At 41.8% G+C, this 18,109-nt stretch overlaps 2 protein-coding genes across 5 annotated transcripts in view; both read right to left on the bottom strand.

Annotated features, from left to right (window-relative positions):
- SYNE3 (spectrin repeat containing nuclear envelope family member 3) overlaps positions 1-18,109 on the bottom strand; it is a 978,380-nt gene that overhangs the window by 627,974 nt on the left and 332,297 nt on the right. The gene's annotated exons all lie outside the window — the stretch shown is intronic.
- Positions 1-18,109, bottom strand: part of DICER1 (dicer 1, ribonuclease III) — a 70,940-nt gene that overhangs the window by 20,393 nt on the left and 32,438 nt on the right. For all 4 annotated transcript variants that reach the window (XM_082736269.1, XM_082736268.1, XM_082736267.1 and 1 more), the window contains 11 exons: positions 17,052-17,524; positions 11,011-11,143; positions 9,305-9,547; positions 8,606-8,760; positions 5,866-5,998; positions 5,043-5,118; positions 4,083-4,222; positions 2,042-2,221; positions 1,583-1,796; positions 1,231-1,384; positions 133-315 (listed from right to left, as the gene is read on the bottom strand). In XM_082736269.1, coding sequence (XP_082592395.1) covers positions 133-315; positions 1,231-1,384; positions 1,583-1,796; positions 2,042-2,221; positions 4,083-4,222; positions 5,043-5,118; positions 5,866-5,998; positions 8,606-8,760; positions 9,305-9,547; positions 11,011-11,143; positions 17,052-17,524 — 2,084 coding nt within the window. The remainder of the gene's footprint in view (positions 1-132; positions 316-1,230; positions 1,385-1,582; positions 1,797-2,041; positions 2,222-4,082; positions 4,223-5,042; positions 5,119-5,865; positions 5,999-8,605; positions 8,761-9,304; positions 9,548-11,010; positions 11,144-17,051; positions 17,525-18,109) is intronic.

Genomic DNA, 18,109 nt, shown 5'->3' with positions numbered 1-18,109 from the left:
AAGGGTCAGTCTCCCGATGTGAGAGAGTCTGTAGGTGGGGCTGTGGGGACAGCGAACCTGTACATCTGTTTACTGACCTCTGCAAATAATGCCTCGCACGAGATTTCAGATGTCCTTTCTGAAACCCCCTACCTTGAAGATGTGTGGTCCACATCCAGCAGTGGCTGGTTGAGATTGGTCAGGTCAAGGTTGTACTTTGTTTTATAATATTCTGCGAAAGTTTCATACTCAGGGGAAGGAAATTTACTCAGTGGGGTAAGATCAGTGTACACATCAGCTACATAAAATCGATGAGGCTGATCAAAATTACGGTATCTACAAAAGAAAAACAATACACTTAGAGACAACTATTCTCAACAAATGTTTTTCTTATGAAAATGCAAATTATGAGTAAAATTGAAGGCTAAAAATAAATAACTGAAAATTTCAATTCTAAATATTTCAAGTGGGTATAAGACATTTATAGTAAGTGAATACAGATTCTCTACTCTACTATTAACCACGTTCTAAATATCTGTGCTTCGCCAACACATTAATGCTAAACAGCACCTTTAAATCTCTCTTCATTTCACCACTACGCACAGGGTGGAAAACTGTCAATACCCCACCAACTGAGCAGGTACCCTGCATTCCTAATATGCTACATGTGAAAGGCACCAGCCGCACACACACACTGAGACCCCACTTCCGGTGTTCATAGTTTGATGATAGCTAACATTTAAAATACGGTTTTAACAAAGAAGAAAAAACATCAAAAAGACTAAATTACAGCCAGCACTCTAATTATGAAAAGCTCCTGTATTTAAATTTATTGCTCAAAAAGTATATTCCCTTAATTTTTACGAAATAAGAAAAAAACTATTCTGACTTACTACTTCATTGCACTTAATACCATCCATTATTCTTTATAAAAAGTTTAGGAAGCTATTATTTACAATGAAATCCTTTAAGACTTTGGGGATTAAGAGGATGAAGATGTTCAGAAAGTCTTTCGACATCACTTAGATGATCCGAGCTTCCCCAGGTGAAACCCCTCCGCCAACGTCGCTCCTTCCAGGTGTTGTTTCGTACAAGAGGAGGTCAACCAGGGAGGACAGGCCCACCAGGAAGAGACACCTAAACTTCCTACTAGTGACCTCAATGCTAGAGCCCAGTGATGTTTCCACGCGAACAAGTGAATCTCCTGAAATGAAATACCACCACCCCTTTGCTTTCCTCTTAAACACCTACCTTGGAATGATAACTGCATCCTGGTAATCTTCTAATTTAAAAACAAAGGGTGTTTCTTTTGAATACTTTGTACTGGGAATGCCTATGCGAGCTTCAGACTTCTCAATATCTTCCATGAATTTAAAGTCAATGTCCAAAGTGCTGGAGTCATTCACTTAGGGAAGGAAAAGACTAGCTTATTAAAATGTACTACAGAGAAGATTCTTACTTACGCCCTCTATTCATGGATGTGCCTAAGGCAGAGCTGTCTCTTGTAAGAGAGTTCTCTGGCATCCACAATGAACTAATGGTAAGCAGACTCCCCTTACTGAGCTAGTCTCAGCGAACACTTCAGAGTCCGGGCCCTGCTTACCAACATTAAGAGGTAGAACACAGTATGCCGAATCAGCGTCTGTGGGTTTAAATTCTAGTGCAGGTTTTTCAAGCCGAAGAATATGTGAGAATATATACTGGTGAAGTCTTGTAATCAACTCAAGCATTTGTAGAGACAACGTGAAGCCAGACTTCTTCAGCTCAATGGATATGGTCACCTCTCCAGAGCGTGTGTACACAGGAAAGTGCGGGATCTTAGCAAAAACAAAACAGAGCATCCCCAAAAGTTAACAGGTATTTCCCCCCGTTATAAATATTTAACCTCAGAGGAGGAATGACACTTTCAATCTAGGAAACAGAAGGGACACCTTGACTTTAAAATACTAAGTGTTCTGAGATAACAAGAAGTAGTTAGTTACTCGTAAATAGCTGTTCCCTTCTTTTAAAACAGAACAAAATCAAAAAGGTATTTTTATGGGAGTCATAAGGAGCTGACTACCTGAGGTATGGGTTTGGCTGTCAGTATTCCAAAACATCTGGTGGTATCTTCAGGGGGATAGAGCTTCCGCCTTCTGAAGTTGAGTTCATCCGGCAAGGGCGTCGTCAGAACCATTCCTATCACATACAGGTAACAGGGCTGATCGGGTTTGGGATAGCTATCCCTCAGACATTCTGGAATCTAGAATCGGAAAGAAAACCTAAGCATCAAGATCACGAGTAACAGCCTCTTTTCCAGATACTGGCAAGAAAACAAATTTCTTCCTAGCTTCACTAAAAGCTGATGAGAAAAAGGTAAGAAAATACACAGGGAGAAGCCCTTCTCACCTTGGGCAGCAAGGTGGCCTGGGGTCACCTACCTCATTATGCACTGTTGACTAGATAACGAATACCAAATTATATAAAACAATCAAATACCGCAAGGTCTCGTCTTAGAAACAGTATTCATTTGAGTTATTTCTTTTGATTAGAGAATTCTTTTTCTCCCTTGGGATTTTTAGACTCTTAACACTGTAGAGTATCAGAAACAAATGCAAAATTTAAAAGTCCTACATGAGGGGTGCCTGGGTGGCTCAGTGGGTTAAGCCGCTGCCTTCAGCTCAGGTCATGATCTCAGGGTCCTGGGATCGAGCCCCACATCGGGCTCTCTGCTCAGCAGGGAGCCTGCTTCCCTTCCTCTCTGCCTACTTGTGATCTCTCGCTGTCAAATAAATAAATAAAATCTTTAAAAAAAAAAAAAAAAGTCCTACATGATTAGACAAAGATAACCTTGATTAACTTCCGATATACTGAGCGTCCTCCCAACTTTTTCCTACATGTAAATGCAGATAAACAGATATGCTAGTGTTTTTTATGTTACCTTTGGAACGGCACAATAAAGACTGTCATCACCCGACCTTTCTCTCCAGTCGCTACAAAGAGAATATCTTTCCTCTCTGTATCATTTTTAATGGCTATCTAATTATATGAGTAAACTATAATTTAATGAATCTGAGATTCTTTCTTAAATTTTAATACTCGTACAACCCCACGCAGGGGAGTCGTGCGGTTTCTGAGGCTCAGGGACATTAGGGGTTGCATGCATAGTTAGAAGGCACAGAAACATCGCCGAGGAGACAGTTATAGTGACAGGATATCAGAGAATCCAGACTGTATCTGTAATTAAAACACTTTATTATTAATGACGATGTGCACCACATGAAACGAGTCCAGTGGTCTCTGGAGTAAATGTTAGAGTAGGAAAGCTGGGAAACAAGCATTTCAGGCAACAGGTCACATTCTTCATTCTTAAAAGAATGACATGATTCTGAATCTTGAAAATGCTCAAGTGAAAACTTTTTTAGAAGTAGCAACTCAATGCAATTGCAAAAATAAAACAAAGGAACCACACTTTTAGGCTGCTAAGATTTTTGCTTTTGTTTGCAATTCTTATGGGGTACAAATATTAGCAGATATTTTTAAAGTAAGTCCTTCAATCCAGCACGGCTCTAACTAGAAGTCGAACTCTGGGACGTCACAGTGTACGAACCCCGCCAGGAAGCCACAGATGCAGGCAGACGCCATGCGCGGGCAGGTCACAGCCCAGCTCCTGACAAAGTGTTGCTGTCCCCATGCTCATCCTAGCCGGGCTCCCCACACATGCAGCGGGCACCCTTTCACGCGCCTATTTTATCCTGCGAATCCCCTTCTTTCTCAGCCCCAAACATGAGTAAAGCAAAAACCTTACCACTGAAGTAAACGAAACAAAAACGATCTCTTTAAAAGAAACACTCATTCTGGATCGAATCCTTCTCAAAGGAGTCCACACTCCTTTTGAGAAGAAAAACGAAAGCAGTGTCCTAAGTGGGCAAGTGCCCACAGTGCAGGTGGGAAGGAGGGGCTGACTGGTCTGAGAGAAGCTGTCAGGGGAGGAAGTGAGCAGAGATCCCAAGTGGGCCAAATTACAGGGTCAGGGAAGGCAAGCAGAAGAATGTCGATTTGATGTGGCAGGAAATAAAAAGTCAGAAAGGCTAGATTTGTATTCGGTTCTAACCAATACTAACTGCTTTTGGGTAGCACTGTCTTCGTTTTGTAGAACCTGGTCTTCCTGGAACACTGGTCTCTTCTTCATCATGTAAATCAAGCTCTTCCTCATATTTAACAGTTTCTTTCCCAACTGGCATCAAATGGTCATCCAGTTCACCTAAGAAATGTAAACACAATGAACACAAACAATCCAGATGTTGCCTCTCCACGAAAGAATCCAGAGCAGTAGTATTAGAAAGCAACTAGAAAGGTAACGAAATCTAAAGCATCTGTACTTTTTGTGACACAAACTGATCGGACATGATGTGTCAGACAGTCCACTTAGGCATTCATATATTCAGCGAGCAAGGCCTCGAGTTCTAAGAGGCAAACATGGCATCTACACAAGGCACAGCACAGGGAGCAGAGTGTAGGGTACAGGGCCAGCACTCTGTGCCAACGGAGGCAGGGCGGGGTGGGGGGAGCTGCACATCTGGTGAGCAGAGCAGCCCATGGAGACTCAGTGCAATCACTGAGTGGGACACCTGGAGCCAATGTACATTGTGTGTCAACTCTAGTTCAATAATACTGAAATAAAAATAGCACATAGCCACTGTTTCACAAAGTCTATGGAAAACGAGGCTTCCCGTTAAAAAAAAAAGAGGAATCTGTAAACTAATTTGAGAGACTGACCCATTGAAACACAAGTGTCCATAATTCAGCAGTGACAAGAAGACCTCTCTGTATTGACAAGGAGTCAGGAAGGGGAGCAAATACAGCACAGCCGTCTGCTGCGAGCTGCGGCCATCAGGAAGCTGGCCCATCAGAGGACCTTCAGGTGACATCAGATCTCCACCCATCTTCACCACCACCCAGTGAGAGCAACAAGGTCAGAACACTACAAAATCCTCAGAGAACGATCAAGTCCTTGACATGCTTTTGTCTGACAATGTTTTCAACTTTATTCTTATGTGCATGTGCTTTTCAAATGCTCTTACCAATTTTGTGCAGTTTTTCACAGCAGATGAGAGCTACAACTCTTTCAGCCAATCGGATACAGCTCATTGGTGGACCCTGAAAGTAACAAAAAACATGTCCACTGTACATGCACGTAGCCATCTATCATTAACACATAAAACTTCTATGAAACCAGAATCTTTAAAGCCAAACTTTTTATGAGAGCAAAGTGGTTTATTTTGAAAAATGCCAGCAAGTTTGTCAAAATCCTAATCTCCAGAGTTGAAACAGCCATTTTTAAAAGTCCTGCCCAGTATAACCTAGATAAGTTATAACGAAGATTTGACGATTTTAATGTATTTACATTTCAGTAAGATTTTAATGTAGCTTATTTTCACTAACCTACAAATATGAAAAAAAAAACCAAAGAGATATCAAAACATGGCTGTACCATACACGTTAACAGCACTGACAACTTTTCATGTGCAACAGAAATTAGTCACCTCAGGATATCTGGAAATCAGTCCTGGGACCAAGGACGGCAGTCACGCAAAGGCAGATTTTTGAGTGAACAACAAAACGGCTAGAGAAGCCCAAATATATTTAATACATTCTGTCCCTCAAGTGTCTCAGCCACAGCTGCATGTTGGTATTGGTAAGATCCTAGAGAGACTTCTATTTATCTACTCGGACAGTCTACTGAAGGTCTGGACATGTCGCTGACCACAAGACACTTACAAACCTATGCTTAAGAACAGATTTAAAGCTAAATTTCCCTGTAACTTGCGCTGGCGTAGAGAAGCTGAAAAACAATCCATTAATGACATACTTGAAAAGCACAATCATTTCTTTTTCTAAACTTACAACAATGGAGGCTCGGAGAGGTGAGTTAATTGGCAGATAAAGAGTTGAATAAAATGTACCATCAGGCAACTCTCGGGTTCTACATTTAGGAGCTAGATGAGTGAACGGGTCACTTGGTAATCTAGCACAGTATCTGTGAAGAAAAAGAAATGCTGATGCTAAATCTACACCTGGGAAATGGAGGAAAAACTCTGTATCGACATTCACAGCCTCAAGTTTGATTTCGCACGTCCCTCTTCCCCGATACTGGATTGGCATTTATACGTGAGGCTTGGGCTCCACCGCTCTGAACTTGGAATAAGATGGAACAGTGCTGTCCAACAGAATCCTCGGCAGTGGTGTTCTGTGTCTACACTGTCCAACGGGCCAGCCACTGAGCACCTGACATGTGGTGAGGCAGCTAGGAAACTAATTTTTAAATTTTATTTAATTTTAATTAAAATTACAACTTGAATTTCAATAGATATATGTCCAATGAAACCACAGAATACAGAAAATACGGTTCAGAATCCATTGAAAGAGAACACGCTGCTAGTCTTTGTTCCTTAATATCGGATACGCACCACAAACTCTCAGGGCCTGTGCAAGGAAGGCGTCAGAAGAGGCTGGAAGGACAGCCCAGTATTGACACAACGGAAGGCAGGAGAGAAAGAAGACCACCCCCGCTGCCCACCGCTCCCCCACAGCAGCAGCAGGCGAGTGTTACAGGGCAGGGAGCTAGCGAGCTTCAAGGGTGCGGAGACTGAGCAAGAAGGTTCTGGGACAGGAAGGTCATCGATGGGGGCAGGACGCGTACATGGAAGGCACTGGAATGAGCAGCCGCCCCGTAAGGTCACAGCCTGTGCAGTAAGGGCACCCAAACACAGTAGCAGCCCTGCAGAGTAGGACACTGGCTGGATTCAGGGAGATTGGACATAAAAGCAGCAATTCTGAGGACAATGGGAGTCCAATCCCTTACTACTAAAGAAGTCAGAAATAAAGATGGAAGAGAGGAAAGCTAGAGTGAACCCTGTGGTGTGACAGGAAAAGTGAAGGGAACACCACGTAGGTAGTCAGACAGAGAATAACTGTGCACATGAATACACACGCGCGCACACACACACACACACACACACACACACAATCACACAAATGTCGCTTCTAGCTCTAAGGAGCCAGGCAGCAGCAACACTCCAGGGGCAATAAGCACGCCCAGCGCTGAGCGCCCAGATTCTGGTCTCTAAACACCAGTTGGCTGCCACTGAAAGAAACAAGAACCTTTTGAAGAAAGAGCCAATATTGAGGTGGGCATGGAAAAGAGAAGTTGAGGCTAAGAATCTTAGCACACCACAAAACAGGGAAGTAACAAAGAGCGATGGTGACGTACAAAGACTCGTCTGAAGGGACTCCCATTGGCCAAATGTGAGATCATTTTAACATCAAAATAAATAATAAAAGACAGTAACCAAACTACAACCCATTGAATAAAACAGAACTCCATCAGCTCCTATTAGATTAAAAAAACAAAGGGAATAACTAAGTGGAGAAAAGAGAAAGCTGTTTGTTCCAGCAGAATGCCAACAAACAGAAACAATAACAGAATTAGAAGATCACCTCTCTGCAGACGCCACAGCAATAATCAACTCAAGGGAGAATTTTCAATGGATACTTAAGCTAATGGGTGAAACCTGGAAGAGGAATAGATTTTATACTGTCTCAAACTATCTCCCCAAGAAATATGCACTGGTTATGAATGGAGCAAAGGCAACTTTACAGCGGAGAAAGCTGGCAGGCCTTTCCTAAGTGATCAGAGCCACCCCCGTGAGTAAGAGCTCCAAGTGACATCAGTGCCCCTGGGAGGACGGATGAGAAGAACAAAGCATCGCTTATGTGATGAGCGGGCCCAGGGCACACCCTGGGGCTAATTATCAGAGAATATCAGATAAAGCCAAACCAAGAGGCAGACTACAAAATGACTGGCCTATAATCTTTAAAAGTTGCAAGGTCATTCAGGTCAGGGAAAGACAAGAATAGTTCCAGGTTGAAGGAGACTAGAGAGATGAGAAAAACTCATACAGCCCTTGATCCTGGCTTGGATTCTTTCCCCACAAAAAGGCCTTCTCATGAAACTTCAGGTTCAGGGGTAAATGGGAGCTCGCAGCAGTATTCCTGCAGCACTTTAAAGCTTGCAATTGTTTCAAAGTAAAAAGTTAAACAGAAAAATCTCATGTCAGTTGCTCCTTTATTTCGCCTCCACACAATACTTATCCTGATACATAATCTAGGTATGTATGTGCTTTTCTCAGTTCTTGGAAATGTTTATTACCAATTCAGGACAAAGTAAATTAGAACATAATTAAAAATGCGAGTTAATTTGTCATAATCTTATATCCTAGCCAATGGAAAACTCAACATCCCTTAACACTCATGGCACAAAACAACAGATTTCAGAATAAAAAAATTAGCAAGCACTAGAAAAGTAAGTAAAATCTCATTGAAATTAAGCATGCCTTCGTTAAGTCAGCCTTGTCCACAAAAACTAAACATTTATCACTGCACAATACTGTTTTTGCCTTCTGATCAAAAAAGTAGAATGAATGGAAAAAAGCAACTTCTTTTCTTTCTCTCAACAAAACAGTACAAGCCATAAACAGAAAGACTGGTGAATATTCGCAAAAGGTAAACACTGTAATACTCACAGATTTAGACTTAAATCCTGTAATACTCCTAGGTTTTCCATGCAAATGGTTTCAAATCCTACCTATTGATGTGTCCAATAGCCGTGTTGATTGTGACTCGTGGACCACCATCATCAGGCCTCAACACGTATGGTGGGAACACATCATCATCATCTACAACAGGTTCAATGTCAGTCTCTCCAGTGTCAACTGACTTGGAACACTTGTTTCTCAAGATCTGAGTATCGAAGAAACAGGTATTATGATGAGAACGAGTATTCTCTTTGCCGTATGTCAGGAGTCTGCCTCTGTACCTACAGAAAAAGCTCCCCTGACACAACAGCTCTCTCTCCTAAAAACACTTCAATAAGTCACCCGATGCAGAAACTCCCTCCCTAAGTAGTCCCCCCAGGTTCAATCACGTGGAGACACTTGCTGTATGCGCACATGGTCTGCACAGTACTGTACCTACACGCACACCCGCATGCACACACACACACAGGGAGGGGCTCTATCATCATGCTCCAGTCACTCCACAACTTCATCACTCAACTGACTACACCGTCCACGCTACGGGGACACTCTCAGGCCTCTCCCCCCATAATCCATCTGACCATTTTCACTGTGAGCTTTCAAACACTTTCTAGAACTACTTGATGTTCTCATAATGTACACACTGCACACCCCTGCTGAGACTACTCTCTGTAGATAAAGCTGTTTTTATCTATTTCCAGGCACATAAAAAAGGACTCAGAGATATCCTATTGACTTTTGGATCTTACCTTTTCAATAGCTTTGTATGTTTTCAGGTCTTCTTCAAAACTTTTTATTTTGTCTGTATCCGCTAACATTATATAATTAGAGATCGGTGCCCTTGCTCTTCCCTTAGATTGAACATAGGATCGATACTCTGTGGGCAAATCAAATCGAACCACCAAGTTGCACTTCGGTATATCAACACCCTCTTCCACAATACTTGTTGCAATGAGGAGGTTGGTCTCATGTGCTCGAAATTTCCTAAGGACCTGAAAAAAGTCCACCAAGAAAAGCAATTCTAAGAAATTTCCAAAGCAACACTGTAGTAGAAGTAAGTGACAACTGTCTTTTTTTTTTTTTTTAAGGTTTTATTTATTTGCCTGTCAGAAATAGAGTATGAACAGGGAGAGCTGCAGGCAGAGGGAGAAGCAGACTTCCCGCTGAGCAGGGAGCCTAATGGCAGACTTGATCCCAGGCCCCTGGAATCATAACCTGAGCCGAAGGCAGATGCCTAACCGACTGAGCCACCCAGGTGTCCCACGACTGTCATTTCTGACACATACTCTGGGTACACTAAATCTTTCAGTCCAGGCTAAGGAAGATGATGACACCACACAAAACTCAAGATGCATGAACACATGGGCAAAGAGACTCTTCTCTGATTTAATGACAGTTTCCAACTAAATAGGACTTGAAAAATCAAAGTGACTTTCTACCATACAGAAGTACGTACAAATCACAGCAAGCCTTCGGGTTGAAGAGGTTGGCTTCTTCAAGGGCCACAGGAAATCTAACCAACAAAGTGACCAAATGAATCCACTTCTGGAGTCCTGTTGACACTGTGACCCTCCGTGGTAGCGTCTTATGTTTGTGAGACTGTGCCAAGAGCCCTCCAAAGAGGTCAGAACCCTTTCACTAAAATCCCTAAAATGCTTGTAACTTAAAAATTACAAGTAAGGCATTACCTATTTTCTGGCATCTTGGGACATTTTTCAACTTAAAGAATCAAAACTACTGATTAAACAGTAAAGTGGAAATTTTTTTCATATTAAATCTAAAATAACATCATTTCTCAATCCAGGATAAGTAAAGTAAGTTGGCTTCTAAAACAGATCTATCACACTGGTGGGCTATTAGACTCCCCAAACTTGGAATATTATCAAAAAGCTAGGACACACAAAATGAGCTTCAATGTGAATTATTCTACCTCTAAGTTAAATAACAAACTTCAAATAAAAAGTTTTTGTTTGCCAGCCAGAACACTGTATTAGGTTTCACGTCTTTACTATGCTGTCTCCTATATTAAAATCTTAAAATGCATGAAAAAAATTAAGCCAGAATCTTAAACATATTCAACCAAGGCAGGACTTTAAATAGAAAACAAAACACTTTCTAGGGGAAAAAAACATCATTTTGTTGCTCACTCACATGGAGTTGACCGGAGTTATGGTTACACGTGCTTTGCTTTTCTGTGAAATGCCAACAGTCCAATAAAGGAGAATGAAATGGCTGATGGCAATTAAGAGAAAATTGATTTACCAGACCGCTCTTCTAATTCTGAACATGTGAATCACTACATAGCTACTTCATAGGAGACAGCCAGTCTATCTATAAGAAATACTCTGTATTACAAAAAAAATACCAAGCAACCATGAAGAAAGGGAGTTCCAATGAGCAGAGTTTATATATACTCTGAAAACTGTTATTGTACAATTATTTCAACTTAAGTTACCTCTTCCTGTTTTCTGAATTCGGCTTCCATCTGTTTGTTACGAGGCTGATTCTTTCCAATGCCATGTCCAGTTATAAAATTGCTGCTGATGTAAGCCAGCTCTGGATCTTGTTTGCCAGCTTCCTTTATCAATCTAAGAAAATTATATACATTTGGAAGTTAAGCACTGCTGAGGGAAAAAAATTTAAACTTTTGTTTGTAAGGTCTCCCTGAAAATAGAAATACATGTATGTTTTGCCAACATACCTAACAAAACGGTCTTGGTGCTTTTTTCCAACTAGCTTAAACAGAAATCACTGCCACTCTTCCCTATGTGGATCTGTGGACCAAACACTCACAACCCCAGAGAGAGGGCTGATTTATACTGACAAACAAAATGGTCACAGTACTTCAAACTGTCTAATTTGGCCGTGACGACTTACTAGAAACATGGCCCTGTAGGGGACAGAGCAAGGCAGAGAGAAACATGGCCTCCTCATATACCTTGGTTTCAAGCCAGGATCTATCATGAAAAAGCCACACACTTCTCTGCAGCTCACTGAACTTCTCTCCACACACACACAACTTGGGGCGGCCGCTGCCGTCCTTGTCTCCACGGCCAAGTTTATACAGTGTGAGTACCAACACCCAAAGCCAAGGGGCGACTGACTCTACAGCAAGGGACACTCATTCCCCTGCTACATGGACGAAGAGAGCTCCTGCCGTGTGGGGAAAATAGCACCGTTATTTCTTTTAGTCTTACTCCGATGCCCTTTTTATCAGGGGATGCAGAGCTCAGGGCAAGAATGCCTGTCTACTGGGAAGCACCTCCATTCCCAACGCTTTCCTGCCCCCAGGCCGCCGACCAGGGCAATGCCAGAGTCCCCATTCCGTCCTGAAAGAGAAGCTTCCCAGCTTGTCCCTCTTCCTGCCTGTTCTTCTGTATTAATCCAGAACGTGAGTAACCTAAAGCTAGCCTTCTAGCTAAGAAATGGAAAAGAGCTACAGGATGGTATCACATTACACGAGGACAGAAGGTGAACAGTTAGTATCGCCATTACAGCTATTTTGAAAATCTCCACATTCAAAAACTCAGCACACAGGATAAATGGTTCCACACCTGACATAAGTGATTCCAGACGGCTCTTCTGAAGTCATATGCATAGTATAAATTCCTAATAGAAAATTGCATTTTTAAGTCAAACCGTTCTTTTTTTTTTTTTTTAATACATGAAACAGACTAATATCAAAGAGTAGGAAGAAACCTTGAGTGGCCATCTAGAATATCTTCCTGCCTCCAAATCAGCCAAACACTTGCATGTCTAGATTAGTTTAAGAGTCTGTTCTACATTCAAATACTTAAAATGTTCAGAATCAGGAACTTTCTTAATATGTTCCAAGTTTGTTTAGTTATTAAAATAAAACATGATGTCAGTAGCAGAAAGCAATGTTACATGTAAAAAAAAAAAAAAATGCCCCAAAGTCCAAATTATGAAATTATCTTAGAAATATGTACTTCCAAATGTGAGTTTTTGGAAATAAGCATCAATGTGAATACAACAGAGGCTTAAAAAAAAAATGCATTTCATGCCAAGCATTAGGCAAATTAATTAGTTCAATTAGGCAAAGAATGTGTTTTACTTTGCCAAAATGATCAGTCTAGCAGATTTCAATTAAGTAAGAAGCAGAAGCACTAAGAGTAAATGCATTTCCCCTTAATGAAACTCACATCAATACTGCAGAGAAGAGACAATATGCACATTAACAAACCCAGTCTCTTGTAAGCAGTAATTAAATGCTATATACCCATGCTGGTGATGTTTAGAGAAAAAAATGCCTTTTTCTGATAAATTAAGGGATGTCTAACCACAGTCCTCAGACAAAGCCATAGGCTTCCAGAGAAACAACAAGGTCTACAGTGGTCCTGGGGCTTACAAGTGAGTAACACAAACTGCTTATAGATTTCCCGGTACCCTGAACGGATAGGACAAAGCCTTACTTGTTTCTTTTGACTTTTACACTGAGTTTATGTGAACAACTCCACCAGCAAGCGATTTGACAAACCCAGCTGATCTCCTGTGCACAGGGCTCTGAAACTATCAGCAGCTAGAACCACTTTTTTTTTCCTCTAATTTTAAATCCGTCAGAGACCAGCATTTTACTAAAATTCCATGAAAATCTACGAAGAAAATGAAACCAAAAAGCATTCAAATTCAAGATTCAATCATATTATATTCAGGAGACAGAGCCCACTGTCCAAAGTAAGAGCGTCTGGATGTTCACCCTCGGTGTCTGTAGCTCACTTGCTCAGCTGGCGGCAGGGCCCAGATCGCGGGGTGCGCGCACATGGCCTCCCCAGCTACGCCGGACACAGCAGATATGGACGCGGAACTAGGAGATGTACCACAGGGAACCGGAATCTGACTAAATGTTCATAGTATCCTTACTCCTTGTACTTCCTTATCAACGTGAGAAAATCAAATGTAATTCCTCTGTGATCTCACCAGAAAAACTATCACTGATAGTTACAGTACACGGATCCCATATGCCCCAAATGTGTGCATAAAGCCCGTAAGAAAACAGCACCTACTGAATCTGGTGATAAAACAGCCATTTTGTTGTGAAGAGACGGAGACTATCACTAGTTTACAAATGAAGACCCTGAGAAGTTAAAAAAAAAAAAACCTTTCACAAAATAGACATTTAAAAAAGAGGGTTGACATGAAAGGAACAAGGGCTCCTTAGAGAAATGGTGGATTCTACAGCTGGAGCAACAAAAATACGAGAGCCTGGAGCATCTATTAGAGCTAGAAAGTCAGGAAATGCTCCAAAAGATTTAAAAAAAAAAAAAAAATCCAGGATGAGGGCCCAAGGGACACAGAGCTAACCTCAAAGAGCACCTCCCTCCACCCCCCGCCAGCCCCATGGCCCAGAGTGGAACAAGGTGAACAAAACAAATCACCTACTACCAGATTATAACCCAAGTGTAAAATAAGCAAATGCAAGTCAATAAATATCAATAAATGAGATCAAAGAGGCAGCTGTCCTTGCAGGAGAGCTCCAATGATACCGTAAATACCCCTCCCTCCAGGAATGGCGGTTCAAGCCCTCCCTCCCGGACGTGCTGCACTTGGTGATCTGCTTCCAGAGAAGAAAGTGAGGAATGACACAGTAACAAGGTCCCGGTGGAGAAGGCTGGCAAACGCCATGTGACGAAGTATCCCACAAGCAGGGACAAGCAGGGATGTCTCACATCCAGACCATGAGGCCCCCGGACGGAATGTGACGAGAAAGGCACTTCCTCCCTGCGGTGTTCTTCCATCCTAAAACCCTGTTTTAATCCTGAGAAAAACATCAGACAAGTCCAAACTGAGAGCCATTCTACAGAACACCTGACCAGTGTGCTCTAAACCGTGGAGGGCATCAAAGCCAAGGAAAACCAGAAAACACAGAAGACCACAGGAGATCAAAGACACGCAACCACGAGACACAACAGGACACCCGGGATTCAGAGGACGGCAGTAAGGGGAAACCGGATACATGCAAATACAGCCTGAAGTCTGGTTAACAGGGACACACTGAAGTCAGTCTCCAGGTTGTGACGGAGGGACACAGGTTAACAGGTGGAGGAAGCCCCACAAGGTAGATAGTGGAGCGCTCTACTCTCTCTGCAACTTTTCTGTAAACAAAGTCAGGAGGCAAACAGAGGGGGATGGGTAGACAGAGGTGCTGAACCCTGGCTTGTTCAGGCTTGACAACCCAGGCTTGTCGCACATACACAGTGAAAAAAGACCACCAGACTTGGGAGACCAAAAACCCTTTTCTGCCTCTTGATATCTGTGTGATTTGGGGCGGGTCACAAACTGAGTCTTGGCTTCCGCATCCATAATAGAGTGAAAACATGTGCCTTCCTCCCTCATGGAGTGTTGTTTAAGACTTAAAAAGGTATCTAAAGGTAAGTTATAAACCATAAAGCAAGGCAAAAGGGAACACTATAAACATAAGACTGTACACATAGCTACATTATTTACAGAAGTAGCTATGATTTATTTTTTTAATTAGGAGAGGACAAAACTGCCCATGTATCACAATAGCTCAGATTCCCATGAAACTGTTCACTGAGGGTTTTTCCTCCTATTAAACTGATGGAAGGAAAGACTCTGGATTTCAGGAAGTTTTTCTAAGCTTATTAAAAAGCCTACTGGAACAAGACTTCTATTGTATATTTAATTAGCTGCCCATAAAGTCAACCCTCAAACCGCTCTTGATTCATCATCCAACACTAAATTCCAGCCCCATTTTATGAAAGTTGATCACAATTCATCTGATCCTCAAAGTCAACAGGAAATAACTGATTGATTTTTGATAAAGATTTTCAGGCTAATATTCGTGCCATGAAAACCAGCACATCTCTACATTTAAGAATGCATGTAGAGAAGAGAGAAAAGAAGTTAATACACCATTTCTTCTTTCTAAGCACCATAAGATGTATTTGATTCTTAAACCATTCTGTATGGGGGCAGGGAGCATGTCTATAACGAGGCTGGGAACTGTGCTGATATTAAACTTCTCTGACCCCTGAAATGCCTTTCCCCCCATTCTAAGAAATAATCCTGACGGTCAAGCTCTCCCTGGTCTGTCTCCTGGCCGTCTTCCGCATGGATTTTTAGTGTTCTCTGACACCCAGGGGCACTATGACTGCAGAAGGACCTGGAAACTAGGATGTAGGATATCAGGATTCTAGAATTGTCTCTGCCACTGCCTAGCAATTTAACTCAGAGCAAATCACTTTTCCTCCTGAGGCCCTTTCTCTTTTTTTTATAAAAATAAGTGGGCTGGATTAGATAGTCAATGAGTCCCTTTCCAACCTTAAACTTCTGATTCCAATGTAATTCACTACCTAAAGTCATTTTACTTTGTATTCATCATAGGGATCAGGCCCAATGACTATGAAAATGACCAGACTAAAAACTGCCAGATGACTACCCCAGAGTCCAATTTCTCATTACTCCAGTAAGTTTTCAAAGCCCCCAAACAGTCAGAAGCAGTTTAGGAAAAGAAAAAAAAAAAAAAAAAAATCCCAAATTACCACAGGAACCAAAGCTGAATTTCTCCTCAGAGATCACTCTGTGCACAACTGGCGCTTAGAGATCAACTCTGGCCAATTAATGGATCTCACAGAGAAACAGATCATTGTCTAAAGGACAAACTGAGGACCCTTTGTGGCCTTATAGACCACAGCCTCTGTACACACACCAGAAGAGCCATGCATCCTCTGACCATGTGACACAAATCTGGGAGTACAGCTCTTTGGCCAGGTCTGTGTTCTGGAAAAATCAACTTCTACGGAAGAAGCAGGTGGACATGGAAACCCACAACCTAACTTGGAGGAACTGTTCTCTTTTGCCAGTATTCTCTGAATTCTTCCCTAACCTTCTTATTTTCTTCTGTTTCAGAAAATTTTAATATATAGTCTATGGACCAACCCAAAACGCAAACCCAACTGTTCTGAACTTTTTCCACTTCGGACTTGCAAAACCTGAATCAATATTGGTTAAGATAAAAAAAAGTTAGCAACAACAACAAAGACAGCCACAATAATTCCTACGTAAAATTTATCCTAAGATTACCTGAAGGAGAAAGCTTGGTGTGAAATGGCTCAACACAATGCCTAACACACAGTCACAGATGAAACGCATATGAATTGAATTCAAAAAAAAGCAAAACAAAACAACAATTGCTTTCCCTTAATATAACTTCATCTTTCTACACTTACTCTGTATTTTAAATGTATTAGAATAGATTATCCTCCTTTAAGGGGAAAAAAAAAAAATCCCAGGTCCCGCCAAATCTAGCCTTTCGGGAAAGCTCTAGTCCCACAAATGTCCTCCCTGAAGATTCCCGCACAGCGTGACGATGAATTACAGTGGTGCCGAACAGAGGATGCTCACCTAAGCCTTCTGCCAGGTTCAAAGCTGTTATTACAGCACAGTCCTTCACAGAACCAAACGCTGCCCTATTCTACTAGGGGAAAGGATGTCCATTAACCGCAAGAGATTTACCTGTTTAAGACAACAGCTGTGTATCTTCTTTCCACAAAAATGATTCCGCATAAAATATTGGTAAATGGAGAAGGAAAATTTGTCTCCGGCTTTTCCTTTTCTTCAATTTCTTCATCCTCGTCATCATCCTCAGAATCACTCCAAGACACATAATTATCCTGATTCCGATTATTGTACCACTCAACACTCTCAAACTGCTGCCGCTCGTACGGTTTGTATTTGCGTAAGATTTCAAGGAGTTTTATTACTTTAGGAGTCACAAATTTCAGGTCAAGTGAGGCAGGAGAGAAGTGCTCTTCACACAGAGCGTGTATTTTCCTCAGGAAGGTGTCTGTAAACAAGAGAAATTTCCTGTGCAGCTCCTCTTGCTCGTGCTTGATGTATTTCTGCAATTCTCTTACCATCATTCCAGCGACTTTATCTGCACACCAGGGGCCCAGAACCACCAACACTGCGCGGCAGTCTGAGAGGATCTACAAAAAAAGTAAAGAGCCAAATGCTAAACAGTAATCAGGCAGCATTTTCATACGAGGTGTAACTGGGATTTAAGCTGTCTCCCATCTGCACCTTCAAAATAAATGTTCCCCGCTAGCATAAACACTGAGGTCAATTCCTCAAGTTCGGGGGCGGGTAATAGCCAGTGGTCATTTCAATCTCTACTTTTTCATCCATATATATGCATGCATACGTGTATATATATGTGTATGTGTGTGTGTGTGTGGTGTGTGTGTGTGTGTGTGTGGTGTGTGTGTGTGTGTGTGTATGCCCGGAACCATCCTTTTGATTTCCCCAGAAAAAATAATAATAGAAAATAAAAGATGCAACTCTATAAGGTTAATAAAATTTAATTTCAGGTCTGTCATTAGTTACAAGGAGAAATGAGTCATTTACTTCCAAGTAAATATGCAAGGAATTATGTAGCAGAGCAATTTTATTTTAGGCATCAAAGAAGTGATTTCATTTAGGCCTCACTGTATCTTACTGTAGGCACCCTTGCACCTTGCACGTGGCCTGCTACATCTTACAAGTCTAGCTCCGAGCAGAACGTAAATCCACAG

This window comes from Mustela nivalis (genome assembly GCF_964662115.1).
Source record: "Mustela nivalis genome assembly, chromosome: 6".
Lineage (NCBI taxonomy): Eukaryota > Metazoa > Chordata > Mammalia > Carnivora > Mustelidae > Mustela > Mustela nivalis.
This window is presented reverse-complemented; position numbering and strand designations above follow the sequence as displayed.